This window comes from Jaculus jaculus, chromosome 6 (assembly GCF_020740685.1).
Source record: "Jaculus jaculus isolate mJacJac1 chromosome 6, mJacJac1.mat.Y.cur, whole genome shotgun sequence".
Classification (NCBI taxonomy): domain Eukaryota; kingdom Metazoa; phylum Chordata; class Mammalia; order Rodentia; family Dipodidae; genus Jaculus; species Jaculus jaculus.
In genome coordinates this window covers 13,579,234-13,598,537 of record NC_059107.1, presented here as the reverse complement: position 1 = coordinate 13,598,537, position 19,304 = coordinate 13,579,234, and the positions used below count along the sequence as shown (strand labels likewise).

The window sequence follows — 19,304 nt, the reverse complement described above, 5'->3', positions numbered from 1 at the left end:
TTCATGTTCCTGGGTCACTAGCTGGACTTGCACGTGGTCCATTCCAGGCGACTTTTTCTGAGCTATTAGAGTGCCCTCTCTATTGGCTATGACAAACACTTTTTCTCTGAAATTCCACTTCCTTTTATGTGACAAATGTCAGAATCCTTAACAGGACATGTGTAGTGTAACATGACGGAGAACTGGGACTTCCTTTGATGTGACCAGAGTGAGGAGCCCTCTCTGCCGTTTCTAGTGCTCAGACACCCTGGCAAATGCAGTGGGCGTGGCCGCCACTCGTGATGTGGAGTAGAGAGACAGTTGGAGGAAGTGCTCAGTTTGCCTGGGGATTTTCAGGCTGTGGCTTGACAGAGCTGTCCTTTGATGTCTCTCCTCTCACGAGCCCATGTCTTCACGCCTGTCCTTCGACTGTGTCCTGCTGCTACTGCCGCTGCTGCTAACAAGTAAGTGTGGCTGTGGACCTCTGCGGCCGGAGATCGATACAAGGATTGTCAGAGCAATGTGGCTGTATTAGCACTTGCTGGGAAGCAACCTAAACGTCCACCAGTGGAGGACTAGGGAAATAACTGTGACGTATCTAGGATACAAACAGCAAGGCTGGTGGCACATGCTGGCGCAGAATGTCTACCATTGCAGTGCTACGGAAGAAGTCTGGAGTGGCATGGTGTACGTGTCAGGGCCTCTCTCTGTTCATGCGTTCCTGGGAAACAGAAGTGTGTGGAGCAGTTTTTAGTGTTTCGACTCTAGGGAGGGGAGTACAGAAATGGGGAAGAGGTGGGAAAGGGAATCATGTTTTTATATACCTTTCATATGGCTTGAATGTTTTATCATGTGTCTACATAAGTGCATGGTACCGGGATTAATTTTAAACCTCAAAACAACCTATGAGTAGTTTTAGGTACACAATGTCTTATTTTGTGAGTATCACTGTTTCAGGAGAGAGAAAGAGAGATTTATTAGACCACTTACCCTTGGCTGATGAACCGACAAGTGGCATACATAGATGGGCCATTTTCCTGGCCAACAACGCCCGTCTTTCTGATCGTCAGCTTCTATTACCCTGTCCTTTTCATATCTGCAATTCTCTCCAAGGGCAGTGGTGCTGAGAGTGAGAACTCCAGAACACATGGTGACTTAGAAACACAAGTTCTCTGGCTCTACCTCAGATCAATGGAGCTACAAACCCTAAGGATCAAACTCTGATGTTCTCTGTAGCCCAGGCTGGCATCAAACCCACCAGGCTGGTCATAAACTCATGGCCGCATTCCTGCTTTGGCATCCTGAAGGCTGGGATTACAGGCAAGAGCCAGCCATCACGCCTAGCTTCTTGTTCTTTTAAGGGAAGTTCTCATAGCTCAGACTGTCCTGGAACTTGCCATGTAGCTTGGTCTGGCCTCAAACTTGCCATCCTCCTGCCTCCAACTCCTGAGGGCCAGGATTGCAGGCGTGTGCCACCCACAGCTGGTGTTTCAAAAAGGCTGCTTGGTGATTCTGATGTCTCTCAAGCCAGAAAATCCTGGAGACAGTGACTCATCTTCCAAACAGTACAACAGTAGTTTCCTCTTTTTTTTTTTTTTTTCCTCTCTGAAGAATTATTTGTAGCCTTCCTGCAACCCGCTGGCCTCACAGTTTGCTCTGCTTCCCTTTTAGGGTCTTTGGAAGAGGCATACCAAGCTGAAGTGGGCCAGAATGCCAGCCTGCCCTGCAGCTACATTCTACCTACCCCTGGCACACTTGTGCCCGTGTGTTGGGGTAAAGGAAAGTGTCCTTTGTCACAGTGTAGCAATTTACTGCTCAACTCTGACAACAGTAAAGTGACCTATCAGAAATCTAGCAGGTACCAGCTAAAGGGGAATTTTCACAAGGGAGATGTATCCTTGACCATACAGAACGTGACCGTAGCCGACAGCGGGACCTTCTGCTGCCGCGTACAATTCCCTGGCATAATGAATGATCAAAAATTAAACCTGGAGTTGATCGTCAAACCAGGTGAGTGTATCTTCCCCTCCCTTCTTCATGTGCAAGATTCATCCGTAGATCGTGATAGATGCCAATCGTTGGGGCTAGAGGGATGGGTTAGCGGATAAGGCACTTGCATGCAAAGCCAAAGGACCCAGGCTTGATTCCCCAGGACGCACATGAGCCAGATGCACAAGGTGGCGCATGCGTCTGGAGTTCATTTATAGAAGCTGGATGTCCTGGAGCACCCATTCTCTTTTTCTCTCTCTCTCTCTCTCTCTCACATTTTAACATTTTAAAAAAGATGCTGATCATTACCACCTCTGATATCTAAGCACAATCCTGGGGATAAATACCTAAAGACTGAAAGTATAGCCAGCCACACTTGTGGTGGTCAGTGATGTTGAACACCCCTGGGCACCTTGAAACCCGTCGGTATAATCTACAGAATGGGGCAAAAGGACTAGACCTGTGGCTTAAGACCCTGACTGCTCATGAGAATCACCTGGAGAGTTGTTTTGTTTCAATGCCTGTATTTTTAAAAATATATTTATATTTAGTTATTTGCAAGTAGAGAGATGGAGGGGGGAGAGAATGGCCTGTCAGGGCCTCTAGCCACTGTAAACAAACTCGAGATGCATGTAGCACTTTGTGCATCTGGCTTTATATGGACATGGGGGAATGGAACCTGGGTTGTTAGGCTGTGCAGGCAAGTGCCTTAAGCTCTGAGCCAACTCTCCAGCCCCTAAGGTTTTTGTTTTTTAATAAGTACAGGTACTAAGGCACTACCCATAGAACAGATTAAAAAACCAAAAAAAAAAAAAAACACCCCCCAAAACAGTATCTCTGCATACAGTCTGAGTTTTATCTTTTTAAGAAAATTTGCCTGTGTACAGTCGGGACTATGACCCATTGTGCTGTACCAGTGCTGTTGAGGGTGTGTGTAATGCATGGTTTTTGTTTTTTTTTTAACAATTTTTTTTTATTTGAGAGCAACAGACACAGAGAGAAAGACAGATAGAGGGAGAGAGAGAGAATGGGCGTGCCAGGGCTTCCAGCCTCTGCAAACGAACTCCAGACGCGTGCGCCCCCTTGTGCATCTGGCTAACGTGGGACCTGGGGAATTGAGCCTCGAACCGGGGTCCTTAGGCTTCACAGGCAAGCGCTTAACCACTAAGCCATCTCTCCAGCCCTGTTTTTTTTAATATTTATTTATTTATTTGGAGGGAGGGAGAGAGAGAGAGAGGGAGAGGGAAATGTGCATGGGCATATGAGGTCCTCTTGCCACTGCAAACAAACTCCAGATGTGTGTTCCACTTGGTACATCTGGCTTTATGAGGGCACTGGGGAATTGAACCTGGGCCATCAGGGTTTGCAAATAACTGCCTTTAACCATTGAGCCATCTCTTTAGCTCCTGTTTTTGTGTTTTAAGATTTAAAGCACGTACTTTGTGGCCAGGGAGAGCCGAGGTCAAATGAACTCTGCCTCTTACTAACCGTGTAGTGTTGTGGAAGTTAGTTCGGGTGTGTTACGTCTTCTGCTGTGAGAAGTAACGTTTACCAGCTAGGGCACTGGAGGGCTTTTCATAAGGTAACACTTTATGCAGAGATACTAGTGTGGCTGTTTTCGTAGCTGCTGATCCCAGTGTTAACATAATCAGGCTGTAACAACAGCTGCAGTTTACCGCTGTCACGCACCTACAGCTCAGTGAAGGTGTGCGGGTAGGTGTGGACGTAGGCCTCTTCATTTACTGTCTTTTAAATGTTTTCTGTTGCCCCTGTAATTCCTTGAAGCAAGCTTTCTTTCTTTTTTTTTTTTGATTTTTCGAGGTAGGGTCTCACTCTAGCCCAGGCTGACCTGGAATTCACTGTGGAGTCTCACGGTGGCCTCGAACTCACGGCGATCCTCCTACCTCTGCCTCCCGAGTTGCTGGGATTAAAGGCGTGCGCCACCACTCCTGGCGAAACAAGCTTTCTATACTGAGAAAAACCTTATCCTTAATGCTGATTTCTGACCCTAGCCACAGTCACTCCTCAGATAGCACAGAGAGACTCCACGACAGTCCTTCCCAGAAGGCTCACCATCGAGGGGCGTGGCCCAGGTAAGACATGGGGCATGGGTGGAAGTCATTAGCTGGTGTCTGAGTTCACAGAAAGTGGTTGATTTTTGGTTTTTCAAAGTCGGGTCCTGCTGCAGCTCAGGTTCACCTGGAATTCACTCTGTAGTTTCAGGGTGGCCTCAAACTCACAGCGATCCTCCTACCTCTGCTTCCCAAGAGCTGGGGTTAAAGGCGTGCGCCACCACACTGAGTTCATAGAGATATGAATATTTTTCTGTGCCAGAAATATTGTTTGAGGTGAGCAAGACGAGGGAGACACACTTGAGCTGAGACAAAGGCCCCTGGGTTAGATTCTTCTGGATTAGCCACAAATTAACCACATGACCTGGCCAAGGTCTTTCTCATCTCTGAATCTCTGTTTCCTCTTCTGTCCAAAGAGTGAGCTCAGAGGTTTCTGGATTTCCTGTCCCAGAAAAATGCCTTCCTCCCCAACCAACCTCAAGAAAGAGTTTTGGTGATTACGTAATTTACCAAATAAGGGAAGAAAAATTTCTACTTATTGCCATTATTTCATTTACAAAGATAGTCTTTTTTAAAAAAAACCCATGTTTTACTTAAATCTTTAAGTGAAAACATCTTTAAGGGCTGGATAGATGGCTCAGCAGTTAAGGCACTTGCCTGCCAAAGCCAAAGGACCCAGGTTTGATTCCCCAGTTCCCATGTAAAGCTAGGTGCACAAGGTGGCGCATGCATGTGGAGTTCATTTGCAGAGGCTGGAGGCCCTGGCATGCCCATTCTCTCCCTCTATCTTTCTTCTCTCTCTCTCTGCTTGCAAATAAATAAATAAAACATTTATTTAAAATTTTAAAAACATTTCTAAGTAAAAGCTCTAATATGAAACAACTCTATTTTATTTAAATATTAAGTAAAAGCCAAGTGTGATGGTACGCACCTTTAATCCCAGCACTCAAGAGGCAGAGGTAGGAAGATCGCTGTGAGTTCGAGGCCACCCTGAGATTACACATTGAATTCCAGGTCAGCCTGGGCCAGAGTGAGACCCTACCTCGAAAAACCAAAATAAATAAATAAATAAATATTAAGTAGATTTAATCTAATGCAAAAACTCATTACATTGTCTTCACTATTTTTTGTTGACTCTGGTCTGGTACATGTTCCTTACGAATTGGTCTCTGTTCTTGCTCAGGCATTAATAGGTTGGTTAGGTGAATTTTAGGATCCCTTTTTTAAAAGAAAATTTAAAATACTTTATTTGCAAGCAGATAGAGACAGAGAGAATTGGGGGGGCTGGGGAGAGAATGGGCACACCAGGACTTCTAGCCACTGCAAATAAACTCCAGGTACATGCACCACTTTTGAGCCTCTGCCTTTACATGGGCACTGGGGACTAGGACTCAGGTCGATAGGCTTTGCAGGCAAGCACCTTAAATGCTGAGTCATCTCTCCAGGCCTTAAGAAACTTTTTTTAAAAAAATGTTTTATTTTAATTAATTTAGTTATTTGACTGAGAAAGAGGGAGAGAGAGAGAGAGAGAATGGGTGCGCCAGGAACTCCAGCCACAGCAAATGAACTCCAGACATGTGCACCCCCTTGTGCATCTGGCTAATGTGGATCCTGGGGAATCAAACTAGGGTTCTTTGGCTTTGCAGGCAAATGCCTTAACCACTAAACCATCCCTCCAGTTCCCTAAGATACTTTTAAATTGGAAAGAATACCATTATTTCTCTCAGATTTTAGCCTCGGAAGGAATGGCTAAACTCTGCATATGACTCAAGGATTTTCCCAAGCTGTTCAAGGAGACAAGACAGGACAGGAAAAGCAGACCTCAGGCCATACTGATCAAGGAGGTTATTCCTGTTCTGTTTCTGGTTAGAGTCCTGGCTTCTCTCAAACTCTAGGCAGTGCACTCTTTTCCTCTTTCTTTAAAACAAGATAAAAATATTTAAGTCTCACCTCATAATGTCATTAACTTCATAAATCACACCCTATGAGATTTAAATCAGAAAACGTGTACAAGAGCTTAGTCCAGCGTCTGATAACATGTGTACTCACTGTAGGTGAGGTGGGCTGTTGTCATTCATACAGTCAAGTAGACCAGTGGGCTGGAGAGATGGCTCTCCCCTGAACCCACGTAAGCCAGATGCACAAGGTGTCACAGACGTCTGGAGTTTGTTTGCAGTGCTAGAGGCCCTGGAGTCCCATCCACTGCCCCCCCCACCCCGCCCAACTCTCTCTGTCTCTTTCTTACTCTCAAATAAATAGATAATAATAAAATCTTTAAAAAATGAGGAAGACACGCAGCAGAATGAGAGCATAGTTAAGTGTAGCAGTGACATGTGGATTAGGTTCGAAACTCAGCTCTTCCCACTAACTCTGAATTTAGCAAAGTTGCATCAACTCTCTGAATTTCAGTTTCCTCATCATTACAGTGAGAGCAATCCCAGTGCTTACTTTGTAAGGTTGTTGTAAATATTAAACATGATAATGTATGTAACATGTTCAGTATCTGCTCTGAATATTTTATTACTATTGTTATTATTGTAGTTACTAACTTCCTGCCTCAAAGGATTCAGCCCTTGGCTGTTCGTTCTCTAGTGATTGGTAGCTAACCTCTTTTAGGTGGATAGCAAGGAAAGTAAACATGTCGGAAACAGATGATTTCCCCACATTGTGGGTTAACTGGGTCATACCAGGTATTAGTTGTGTACCATTGATTTATTTAAGAGAAAAAAAAAGAGAACCTACAAACAGATCAAGATGGGCCTCTAGGGATCATTCAGCCAGTTAGTTCTACCTTTTTTTTAAAAAAATTATTTATTACTCCAGAGAGAGAGAGAGAGAGAGAGAGAGAGAGAATGGGCTCACCAGGGCCTTCAGCCACTGCAAATGAACTTCAGATACATGCACCACCTTGTGCATCTGGCTTTATGTGGGTGCTGGGGAATTGAACTTGGGTCCTTAGGCTTTGCTGGAAAGCACCTTAACTGCTGAACCATCTCTACGGCCCCAGTCCCACTTTTCCACCCTGTTTCTTGTGCCACTGTTGAGTAGGCATTTGGTATATGCACACACGCAGGCACGCAAGGGCTGAGGGCAGCTTCCTGCTAGCCGGGGCGGCTCCCTGTACCTGCTTCTGCCACGAACAGTCTCCTTCCCTTTAGCTTTGCTCGTTAGTTACTTCAGTCCAGGGCAGCGAATACGGAGCCTTTTCTTACATCATCCTGTCTTGTTTATGATCAGAGTTCTGGTCTTGTTACTTAGACAGAATCTTGGAGCAGTTCAAGAGCCGGACAGAGAAAATAGTTAAATAAACCAATGACAAGGGCAAAAAAAGCTCTGCAAATAGGTAAAGAATGAGAAAATTGAAATTAATGAATAGTCAAAGCTTGTCTATAGTCACTGGTGGGTCAATCCTTATATAGTTATCTATACTTTTTGCTTATGTCAATGTGGATGCGTGTGTTGAACATCAAGTGGAGAGGAGCCTTAAGAAGTAAAAGTCAAAAAAATAATAAAAAATTAAAAATTAAAAAAAAAGTAAGAATTGAAGGAGTGTGGAATTTCCTAAACCAACTTAAACACAGAACTCTCTTCCTGAAAGAGTTGAGACTGGGTCCCAGGTGAGTCCTCAGCTCTGGGGTAGGCCCGGTTTATATCACAGCTTCCTCAATCTGTGGTCATGGATCGAGTTTGTCTCTAAGACTCACTTTCCCTTGAAAATGGGAACAGACTTTTGCGGTGAGCTTTAAATGAGGTTGTGAGCACTGAGTAAGTGATAGCTGTTACATTTACATATGTGTGTGCTGTTGCATCCTAGCTTCCTGCAGTTGAGTTTAGGGTTCTCCAGAAAAAAACCAAAACATTGCATTTTCTTGCAAGTTTCCCACCAATATGGTTGATAGCCCAATCTATGTGAAAATAAGCTACGGTAACACTAGGGAGTGCTCCATTTTATAGATAATTTCATAACAAAATGAAGTGAATAAAAATAGAAGTCAGGGATGGCAAACAGCTCAGTGTACAGGGTGCTTGTCTCACAGTCACAAGGCCCTGGGTGGCAGTCAGCACGGCGCAGCGTGTGGCGGTACACAGCTGAAATCACAGCACTTGGGAGGTGGAGGCAGGAAGATCTGAAGTTCAAGGTTATCCTTGACTACATAAGGAATTAAAGACCTTGTCTGAAAGAAAAAAAAAAAAGCCAGGCATGATGGCACACTACTTTAATCCCAGCACTTGGGAGGCAGAGGTAGGAGGATTGCCATGAGTTTGAGGCCACCCTGAGATAACATACTGAATTCCAGGTCAGCCTGAGCTAGAGCAAGACCCTACCTCGAAAAACCAAAAACAAACAAAAGTCAATATTAACATTTAGAATGAGAACAATAACTACAGGGAAGCAGAAACGGGATTTCCATTTTAAAATGTTGCATGTGGTGAAGGTTCATGTTTACTAAGCAGTTCCCTCATTGTGGTTTTCATGCCTTAAATTGCTCTCAGGTAATATAAGCCAAGATAATTAGAGCACAATATCTTTTATTTATTTTTTTCTTAAATAATGTTAGGCAGAGACTATATCTTTATGATGTTTAAATCATAGTCTGCTAACCTTGGGTTTAGTTAAACCCTTTTAGCATCATGAAGAATTTTTAGATTTTGAGGGTTCCAGAAGGTGACCATGGCGTTTCAGGAGTTTCAAGGCCTCGGACTCAGCTGGCGTGCTGCATGGACGCGCTCAGGCTTCCGGAAGCTGACGACTGGTCATTTTCAGAACGCGGTGTCCACAAGACAACGCCTGTGTCTGTCTTGGTTACTGCTCGGTTCCCTGTACCTGGAATAGAAAAGAACACATTCCTTGTCTAGGTAGCACATAGAAATAAACAAATGAGGGCTGGAGAGATTGCTCAGTGGTTAAAGGCACTTGCTTGCAAAGCCTGATGGCTCGAGTTCGATGCCCCAGTACCCACATAATGCTAGATGCCCAAAGCAGCACCCGCATCTGGAGTTTGTTGGCCGTGACAGGAAGCCCTGCATGCCCATGCTCACTCTCTCTCTGTGTCTGCCTCTTTCTCTGTCTCAAATAAGTAAGTAAAAATATGTGAAAAAATAAGCAAGTAAGCAAAAGGAAAAGATGGTGGCTGGTAGCTGAGAGCTGTGACTCTTCATAGCGGTGACATGCTGAGGTGAAGCAGGTGAGTTTGCTCTAGTTAAGAATGTATGTTTAGGGGGCTAGAGAGATGGCTTAGTGGTTAAGGCACATGCCTGCGAAGCCTAAGGACCCAGGTTCAATTCTCCAGGCCCCACGTAAGCCAGATGCACATGATGGCGCATGCATCTGGAGTTCATTTGCAGTGGCTAAAGGCCCTGGCACACGCATTCTTCCCTTCTCTGCGGCTCTCTCTTTCTCTGTCTCTAATAAATAAATAAAAATAAATCTTTAAGACAAAAGAATTTGGGGCTGGAGAGATGGCTTAGCGGTTAAGTGCTTGCCTGTGAAGCCTAAGGACCCTGGTTTGAGGCTCAGTTCCCCAGGTCCCACGTTAGCCAGATGCACAAGGGGGCACACGCGTCTGGAGTTCGTTTCCAGAGGCTGGAAGCCCTGGCGCGCCCATTCTCTCTCTCTCCCTCTATCTGTCTTTCTCTCTGTTTCTGTCACTCTCAAATAAATAAATTAAAAAAATTTAAAAAAAAGAATTTGAAGTTAAACAATATGCTAAAAAATGAATGTATATTTATGGGGCTGGAGAGATGGCTTAGTGGTTACGGTACTAGCCTGCAAAGCCTACAGACCCAGGTTTGATTCCCTAGTACCCAAGTAAACCAGATGCTCCTGGGGGTGCATGTGTCTGGAGTTCGTTTGTAGTGGCTACAGGCCCTGGTGTGCCCATTCTCTCTCCCTGTCTCTGTCTCTAATAAATAAATGAAGTTTGGGCTGCAGGGATGGCTTAGCAATTAAGGTGTTTGCCTGCAAAGTCAAAGGACCTTGGTTCGATTCCCCAGGACCCACATTAGCCAAATGCACAAGGAAGCGCATATGTCTGGAGTTTGTCTGCAGTGGCTGAAGGCCCTGGCATGCTCATTCTTTCTCTCTCTCTCCCTCTTTCTCTCTGTCAAATAAATAAATAAAAAGAAAATATACAAAAAAAGAATAAAAAAAAATCGCTCCAACATTGCATAAAAGGAGGCAGAAAGATTGTAGGAGCCAGAGTGGGAAAAGAGTATTCCTAGGCACCATGCCCCCATAGAGATTGACGGGAACATTCATGAGCTCAAGTGAATACCAATAACCCCACTGAGGAGGGCCCTCAGTGAGTGTGGGCAAAGGAGAGGAAGTGTGAGAGTGTAACCCGAGGGAAAAATGACCAATGTGTACGTATATTAAAGTTCGCAATTAGTAAAAATCAGTGAAGAAAAACTTCCTCAATCCAAACCGGTGAGTAAGGCATGTAATACAGCATGGTCATTCATTAAAAATGCCTGGATAGAGAAAGAGAGAACGTGTGTTTTCCAGCTGATTATTATGGAGAGTGTGAGAAAGAATCAATAGTATGTAGGATTACAGACATTTTAAAGTTTTTCTTTAGTTTCTATTTGAAAAAGCATTCTTGAGCCGGGCATGGTGGTAAACACTTTTAATCCCAGCACTTGGGAGGCAGAGGTAGGAGGATCACCGCTGGGGTCCAGCCCTGGCTTGAAGGAGGGTCCCTGAAGAGAGGCGTGAAAGGGAGCAGCAGCGGAATAACGACTCGAAGTCAAGGTGTGGTGCAAGCTGACAGGCTGATGCTGAAGGCAGCTGAGTTTTTCTATCTTTTCCTCTCTGCCTCCTTCTTTGTTTCTTTTTTTTTTTTCTTTTTCTATTTTTCTATTTTTTTTTTTTTTTGGCTTTTTCTCTGTTCTGTTTTCCCCTGTTTCTATGTTTCCATGCTTCTCTGCTTCTCTGCTGCCACAGCTCTTAGCCTCAGTCTTTTATTTTCTGATCACGTCATGCAAGAGCAAACTTCAAGAAAGGTACAAATTCACAGAATTCATAGAAACTTTTTGTTATTCCTTTTCATTGAACAATTCCATAATTATTCACCTCAAGTAAAGTCATCAGGCCCCTATAATGATGAACTGTTTTCACACTTTCCCCATGTATGTGCGGTCAAGCACTTGTGATTTCCTGAACTTCTACTTTCAATTACTGTATTAAAGGTGAGAGGAAAAAACAAAAACAAAAACAAATGGGAGTTCCCATCATTAATCACTGGTCCAGTAGATCCATTTATCCCTCAATCATTTATTTTGAATTTTCCTTTTCATGGCTCTCCAATACTTAGACTTTGGTTCCCCCGATTGAACTCTTTCTGACTTTGGTTGTTTTTCTGTAACGATTCTTGGTAAAGAGTCATAGTTTGTTGCAATTGCCACTATTTAGAAAAAGTAGTCATAGAACAATTTTTACATTGTTCCAGGAGGTTCATTGTTTCCTCCGAAGTGTACTGTACTCCATGCCTGACTTTCTTTAAGGCCTTTAAGGAAAACAATGATCTCCAACCCATTTTCTTGTTTTTCCAATTCTATGCCAGAGCCTCTTTCAGATACATTGACCAACACTTCACTAACACCAATTTTTACTGGAAAGGTAAACTTAGAGATTGGTACACCAGGTCAAAGACAGAGAAAGACAAACATTCTACAGAAAACCACAGATTTCTGTGGCGTAGAGAGCCAAAGATTTTTCTATAGAGGGGCCACATTGGACTTCAAGGAAGAGACAGCTGGGCTGGAACTGTGTCATGCAGCTCTTCAGCGCTTGATTCCTCGTGATCCTGAAATGGCATGCTTGCTGTATCTGGCAGATCGCCATGAGTTCGAGGTCACCCTGAGACTACATAGTGAATTCCAGGTCAGCCTGGGCTAGAGTGAAACCTTACCTCGAAAAGCAAAAAATAAATAAATAAATAAATAAATTTTTAAAAAAGCATTCTTGGGCTGGGGAAATGGCTTAGTGGCTAAAGGCATTTGCTTGCAAAGCCTAATGTTCCAAGTTCAATTCCCCAGTACCCACATGAAGCCAGATGCCTAAAGTGGTGCATGCATCTGGAGTTTGTTTGCAGGGGCTGGAGGCCCTGGTGTGCCCATTATCATTCTCTTTCTGCTTGAACACACCTTTAATCCCTGCACTTGGGAGGCAGAGGTAAGAGGATTGCTGTGAGTTCAAGGCTACCCTGAGATTATATAGTGATTTCCAGATCAGCCTGGGCTAGAGTGAGATCCTACCTTGGAAAACTAAAACAAACAAACAAATAAGCATAACTAAAAATAGGGGCTGAAGAGATGGCTCAGCAGTTAAGGTACCCAAGTTTGATTCCCTAGTACCCATGTAAAGCCAGATACACAAGGTGGCACATGAGTCTGGAGTTTGTTTGCAGTGGCTAGAGACCCTGGAACACCCATTTTCTCCCTCACTCTATCGGTCTTATTCTCTCTCTCAAATTAATAAATAAGTAACATATTAAAAAATAAAAGCAAGCCGGGCATGGTGGCGCATGCCTTTAATCCCAGCACTCAGGAGGCAGAGGTAGGAGGATCGCCATGAGTTCAAGGCCACCCTGAGACTACATAGTGAATTCCAGGTCAGCCTGGGCTAGAGTGAAACCCTACCTCAAAAAAAACAAAACAAAACAAAACAAAACAAAACATTTTTAACTATTGTCTATTTTCCTTTCCTGTGTGTGTGTGTGTGTGTGTGTGTGTGACAGAGACACAGACGCTGCGGACCCTCCAGGATAGAAATGAAACGGTGAGTAACCGCGCTAACACTGTGCTCAACCCAGGCTCAAGAGAGCTCGGTTTAGACCTCCTTCATGGCACTTTGTGTGTGTGTGTGTGTGTGTGTGTGTGTGTGTGTGTGTGCGTGCGCGCGCAACAAAAGCTTTATTTCCCGCACCTTCTGAGTCCTTGTAATCCAGTGACGACAGTGCTAGCCACATAAGGCCTTTTGGAAAATAGAAGTAAGGTGTGAGTATAAAGTACTTGACGCATGGTAAGTGCTAGAAAACTGAAAGGAAGAAACACCAGTGTTTTGTCCCTCTTAAATGTCACAACAATGTTCCACTGTGGAAAGTTCAAAGACTTGTCAGGATTTTTTGTTTGTTTGTTTGTTTCATTTTTTTGTTGTTTGTTGAGACTGTGTCTTATGTAGTCCAGGCTGATCTCAAACTAATTATACAGCTGAGGCTACATAGTAACTTCTAATACCGTGTCCTCCTGCTTCTGCTTCCCAAGTACTCAGATTATGATTATGCCTGGCTTTTAAAAAAAATTATTTATTTATTTATTTATTTATTTTTAGATAGCCTTGCTATATAGTCCAGGCTGGCTTTGAACTTGTGGTGATCCTCTTACCTCCTGGGTGCTGAGGTTATGGGAGTGCACCACTATGCCAAGCTTTCTTTTTTCCTGTCTTGAGACAGGGCCTCACTACATATGCCTGGCTCTCCTGGGCTTGCCATGGAGCCCAGGCTTGTTTTGAACATGCTGTGATACTCATTCATCTGCCTCCTGAGTCCTGGGATTAGGGACAACATGCCTGGCTCAAAGACACTTCATCGTATCAGAATATGTTTCTGTTTGTTTCCATTGTAATCCTAAGGAGACAGGCAACCTGAATGTTTAAATCTGTTCTTTTAAATTGTGGGAGGCCACACCTATAATCCCAGCACTTGCCTTTAAGAACATCTGTGTGCCCACAGTGTTTCATGCCTTGAACTGTGTGCGCAGGGCTCCTGTTATTGCAGAAGCAGTGTATATTGAGTTGAATAAATAGAGGCTGTAGCTTCCTTGGTTGCTTTGTCTTCTTTTATTTTCTTTTTGGATGTTTGAGACACAGTCTTGCTTATATAGCCATCCAAGGTCAAAATCATGGCTCTTCTGCCCCGACCTCCTGAGCGCTGGGTTTACAGGAGTATACACACCAATCACGCCTGGCTGATGATTTTGTTCTAAAAGGGTTTTTATTTTTATGTTTTTTAACTTTTGGTTTTATTGAACAGGGTCTCACTGTGGCCCAGGCTGACCTGGAACTCACTGTCCAGTTTCATAGTCTCAGGGTGGCCTTGAACTCACAGCCATCCTCCTGCCTCTGCCTCCTAGGTGCTGGGATTAAAGGTGTGCATCATCATGCCTGGCTAAAAGTACTTACTATTATTTTTCTTAAGAGAAGAGACTAAAATATTAAAAATAGAAAGATGTTTCTGCTTTTACTTATCAGAAATTAATTAGTGAAAACAGTAGATGTATCCACATTTGATGGAGCATTTGTCACATACCAGGCCCTGTAATTGGTATCTTAATTTTTTAGATCACCTCCAGGCTCTTTACACAGAATCTAATATTTTATATTATGCACCAGGCCCTGCGCTAAGCATCTTAGAGTTTTTGGCCAATTAGTTTTCCCAATAACTCTGTATGATCACTGAGCTCTGGACTGTCTGGCTGCCAATCCTGGCTCTCAAATCACAGCTTCTCTGACAGAGATTTCACTACAAGACATGAAATATTGGAGGCTGGCAAGATGGCTTAAGGGTTAAGGCATTTTTCTGCAAAGCCAAAGGACTAAGGTGCAATTCCCCAGGACCCACATAAGCCAGATGCACAAGGGGCACATGCATCTGGAGGTCATTTGCAGTGGCTGGAGGCCCTCGCATGCCCATTCTCTCTTCTCTCTCTTGCTCTTCTTGTTAATAAATAAATAAAACTATTTTAAAAATATATGGATGATCTGAAACCCTCCCCCAATGACCACAGAAGGTCTTGGACCAGTAGGGTTTCACTCTAAAGCCCTTTTGGGAATATAGCACAACTTCTATATCCACAGCTCAGAAGGGGCCATTTCATTTTTTTTTTTTTTTTCTTGTTTGGTTACCTCCAACATGAATGAAGCTAACCCATTTCTCTGGTGGTTTGAGTAGCTAGATGGGAACCAGTCAAGAGTGATTTCATTCCAGCTGCCATCCTATGATGTTATAAATAGGCATGTTGTGATTCATAAATTGTGAGACTGGCTGATGACGCAACCAATTTCTGGGCATTTTCAGCTTGAATTCTATGCTTTCCTCTAGCAACTGTTCACACTGACTGAGGAGCGTCAAGACTCTGCAGCGGCCACCAGACTGGGTGCCTACGTGGGAGCCGGAGTGGCTGCTGGGCTGGCTCTCACACTGATTGTCGGGGCTCTAGTCCTAAAGTGTAAGCTGTTGCACGTTGATTCTCCTTCCCACCACCAAGGCACCATTGACATAGGGAACAATATAGACCTTGACAGAAATACATCTTCATATTTATACCTAAAAGTCATTAAACTGGATACCCATTTCCACCCAAATGCTAGTAGTCATAGTAGCTAGCAAGCCTGTGACGTTCCCCTGTGTCAAGTAGACACATATACTAACTGTTTTACACACATTTTATCATCACGGCCATCTTATGAGAGGCAGTATTTTCATCCCCACCTTAGAATGGAGGAAGTGAAGCTAATTGAGAGTAAGCCAATTTCCCTTGGTTCCAGAATCAGCAAGATGCAAAGCTGCGATTCAAGTCCTAGCATATCGTCCAGGGCCTCAAGCCCATGATACACCTACCTCAGCTTTCTGAGTACTGAATTATAGGCATGTACCACCACATCCAACTTAAATTCTTGATTATGGCTACAAAAGTCCTTTAAGACCTAGCTTCAGTTTATACCATATATACATATACATACATACATACATACATACATACATACATACATACATATATACATACATACATATATATGCATATATATATATATGTTTTTTTTGAGGTAGGTTCTTGCTCTAGCCCTGGCTGACCTGGAATTAGTCTCAGGCTGGCCTTGAACTCACAGTGATGCTCCTATCTCAGCTTCCCAAGAGCTGGGATTAAAGGAATATGCCACCCTGCCTGGGAGAGATGATGGCGGGGGGGAGGCGGGGAGAGGATGGGAACACCAGGACCTCCAGCCACTGCAAATGCACTCCAGATGTATGAGCCACTGTGCATCTGGCTTTATGTGGGCATTGGGGAATGGAACTCAGGTCGTTAGGCTTTCTGGGCAAGTGCCTTAACTGCTGAGCCATCCTGATCCCTCATATGTACATCGCACCACTTACGTGTATCAGTGGTCTTGGCTTTAGATACCAATGCCTTCACTAGTGGTTTTCCTCCTGTATGTTCCCCCTGGCTCTCGGCACCAGTGACTCACTCTCTTCTTTCAGAGCTGACCAAAAGTCATCTTCTAAAATGTTCCTGTGGCTACTTCTCCCGTGTCTGTGTCAGTGTGCTGCTGGGATTCTTCATTAAGCATCACAACTTGAAATTATTTTTTCCTGGTTTTCTCCCTCCCTCCCTCCATCGCTCCCTCCGTCCCTTTCTTTCTTCCTTCATATCTTGGTTGCAAGCTTCACGGATTTTGGGCTCACACTGGCATGGCTGTTATTGAATCTGAGGCCTGCTTCATGGGCTGTAAGGGAAGGAATTCGTGCCTGGTCCTGAAAACCCAAAGGCTAGAAAGGTCACAAGCCTCAGCGGCTTTGTGGCTAAACGGATGCCTTGTCCCCTAAGTACCTGCTTTGTTCAGTGATGCTGTTACTTTTGGTCAGAGAAACATCTTTGTGTAGATGATGCTACTGCCGAGGACACGGAAAACCCCTCCGAGTGCCGAGGAGAAGTGACTGGGGTGCTCAGTGCCACACGACACACCCAGGTCGCCTCCCCCGCCCAAAGCTCAGGGAACAACGTGGAGGATGTAGTGGGAAGGATATGTAAGAGGCAAAGGATGAGGAAGAGTGTTTTGGAATTCTGTCCTCTTGACACTAATGCATTCACACCATCACAGAGGCAAACACAAGACCTGCATAATATTGAGCCATAGTATTATGCAGGAAAGCAAAAAAAAAAAAAAAAAAAAGACATGAAATCAGGGATTTCAATTCACCTATGTGACCCTGTCCTAGCAAACTGCCACATACTTAGACTATGCTGCATATTTTTTAAATAAAAGCAATGCATCTTTATTATTTTTATTTATTTTTGTTTCGTAACTCTTTATTGACAGCCACCATACATGTAGACAGTATTCCGTGATCCCTCCCATCAGTCTTCTTTTCCTCTTGCCAGAACCCCCTCCACTGAATCCCTTCTTCTTTCCAGCTGGCCTCTTCTACTTTGGGGTCATCATTTCTCCCCCTCCTGCGATGCAGGTTTTGCAGAGGTGGCGTCGGCCACTGTGAGGTCATGAATATCAAGGCCACTTTCTGTCTGGAAGACAGATTCCAAAAACACTCCTCTTCTTCCTTTGGCTCTTACATTCTTTCCACCACCTCTTCTTCAATGGTCCCCAAGGTTTGGAGGGTGCGATAGAGATGTGTCACTTAGAACACGTTCACTTCTTCTCAGCATTTGGCCAGTTTTGAGTCTCACCCTTGGTCAACACTATTTGAAAAGAGAAGCTTTTCTAACCAAGAGTGAGAGTAGCCTTAATATGTAGGCATACATGTAAATATTCAGAGGGTAATTTGGTGGCCATAGTATATCCATTTAGCCAGACAACAGTGGTAGTTTCCTCCTCTAGCACTTACGACCTCCTCAGCCACGGGCTAAGAGCAGGTTTTCTGTAGCAGGCAAGAATTCCCTCCTGTGGAGCGGGCCTCAAGTCCAATGAGAGAGCAGTTGGTTTCCCCCATAACAGACGTGTCACCATTGCACCAGTTGGTATATTTGGTCAGTCTGGTCAGCCATAAGGCTTGCAGAGTTCACTGCTCATTGATATCACTGATGACTTTTCTCTCCCCACATGTTGAATATCTTTCTAGCAACATTCATCACTTTTTAGCATAGTCCTAAAATACACATTGGGAGTTTGATTTAATTTATTCTAAGATGAGACCAGATTTTACTTTATGACTCTTACTTTCAGAAAGCCTATTTTATTCATCTCCTTTAGTTTAGAAAAAAAATGTCTGTATTAATTTCTATTCTCCTTTTACCTAGGGCATTTTCATAGGAAAAGGCAGTTGCAGAGCTCAAGGTAAGAGTGATGGAAAGAATGAGGGAGGATCTTGGGGACACTTGCTCTGTTACAGCTGTGTGTGCGCGCATGTACATGATACAGACTATATTGAGTTTAGTTCAAATTTCCTAGTCATTCCCCACGTCGCTGTGTGACAGTCTGATCAAGGACCACGAGCTCCATTTGGTGTCTCCCCTGCTCTCCTGAGAGGAGCCTGTTCTCCTATATTACCTGGGAAATGCTTATGCCAACTGCAGTATTTTGTTTCCACAGCCTCATCACGCTGGCCAACCTCCCTCCCATGGGCTTAGTGAATGCAGTCTCAGAGAGGATGCGCACAGAGGAAAACATCTACACCACCGAGGAGAACGTATATGAAATGGAAAATTCGAATGAGTATTTCTGCTATGTCAGCAGCGGACAGCCCTCATGAGCACCTCTGGGTGGCCACTCTTTCATGCTGGATCCATCCCTTCATTTTGCACCTTGCTATTGTCCTTTTATGAGACTTGTCAGCTAACAAGTTTTGGAGGTTCTGCCCACTGCCCCTGAAAAGAGGATTCCCATTTTATAAATATAATTAGCTTATGTGGAGACCAACCGTGACCTATGCTGAATTGAAGTCCGTCATGACCTCTGTATTCCAGCCCAGAAATCACCAACCATGGATGTTAGAGCTCAATTATACTTAAAATTTTTTTGTTGTATGTGTGTGTGCATGTATACATGTGTATGTGTACGTGTGTGTGTGTGTGTGTGTGTGTGTGTGTGTGTGTGTAAACCAGAGGCCGATATTGGCATTCTTCAGTCACTCTGCACCATCTTTTTTGCCATTGGGTCTCTTGCTCAACCTAGGGCTCACCGATTCATCTAGATTAGCCAGCCGGCAAGCCCTAGGGTTACTCATGTCTCAGTGTCCCTGGATTTGAAATTATAAGTGGGTGTCACCAGGTTTGGATTTTATGTGGGTGTTGGGAATCCAAATTCCGGTTCTCATGCTTGTGCAGCAAGCATTTTGTCTACTGAGCCATCTTCCCTGCCCTTCAATTGCACTATTACATAGATTAGGAATTCTTCTTTTTTTTTGGCTCAAACTTTTTTTTTTAATTGACAACTTCCATAATTGTAAACAATATCCCATGGTAATTCCCTCCCTACCTCTACTTTCCCCTTTGAAATTCCACTGTCCACCATATACCCTCCCCCTCTCAATC

General features: G+C 44.0%; 1 protein-coding gene across 2 annotated transcripts; it reads left to right on the top strand.

Annotated features, from left to right (window-relative positions):
• The first annotated feature begins 326 nt into the window (after positions 1 to 326).
• LOC101617124 (hepatitis A virus cellular receptor 2 homolog) lies at positions 327 to 18,761 on the top strand. 2 transcript variants are annotated; one of them, XM_045153136.1, is made up of 7 exons: positions 327 to 443; positions 1,651 to 1,989; positions 3,981 to 4,061; positions 12,779 to 12,819; positions 15,140 to 15,266; positions 18,072 to 18,108; positions 18,364 to 18,761. In XM_045153136.1, the coding sequence occupies exons 1-7, from the start codon at positions 386 to 388 to the stop codon at positions 18,521 to 18,523; spliced, it is 843 nt and encodes a 280-aa protein (XP_045009071.1). In that variant the 5' UTR covers positions 327 to 385; the 3' UTR covers positions 18,524 to 18,761. The 2 variants fall into 2 exon arrangements, with proteins under 2 accessions (XP_045009071.1, XP_045009072.1); XM_045153137.1 differs by lacking the exon at positions 3,981 to 4,061.
• The last annotated feature ends 543 nt before the right edge of the window (positions 18,762 to 19,304 follow it).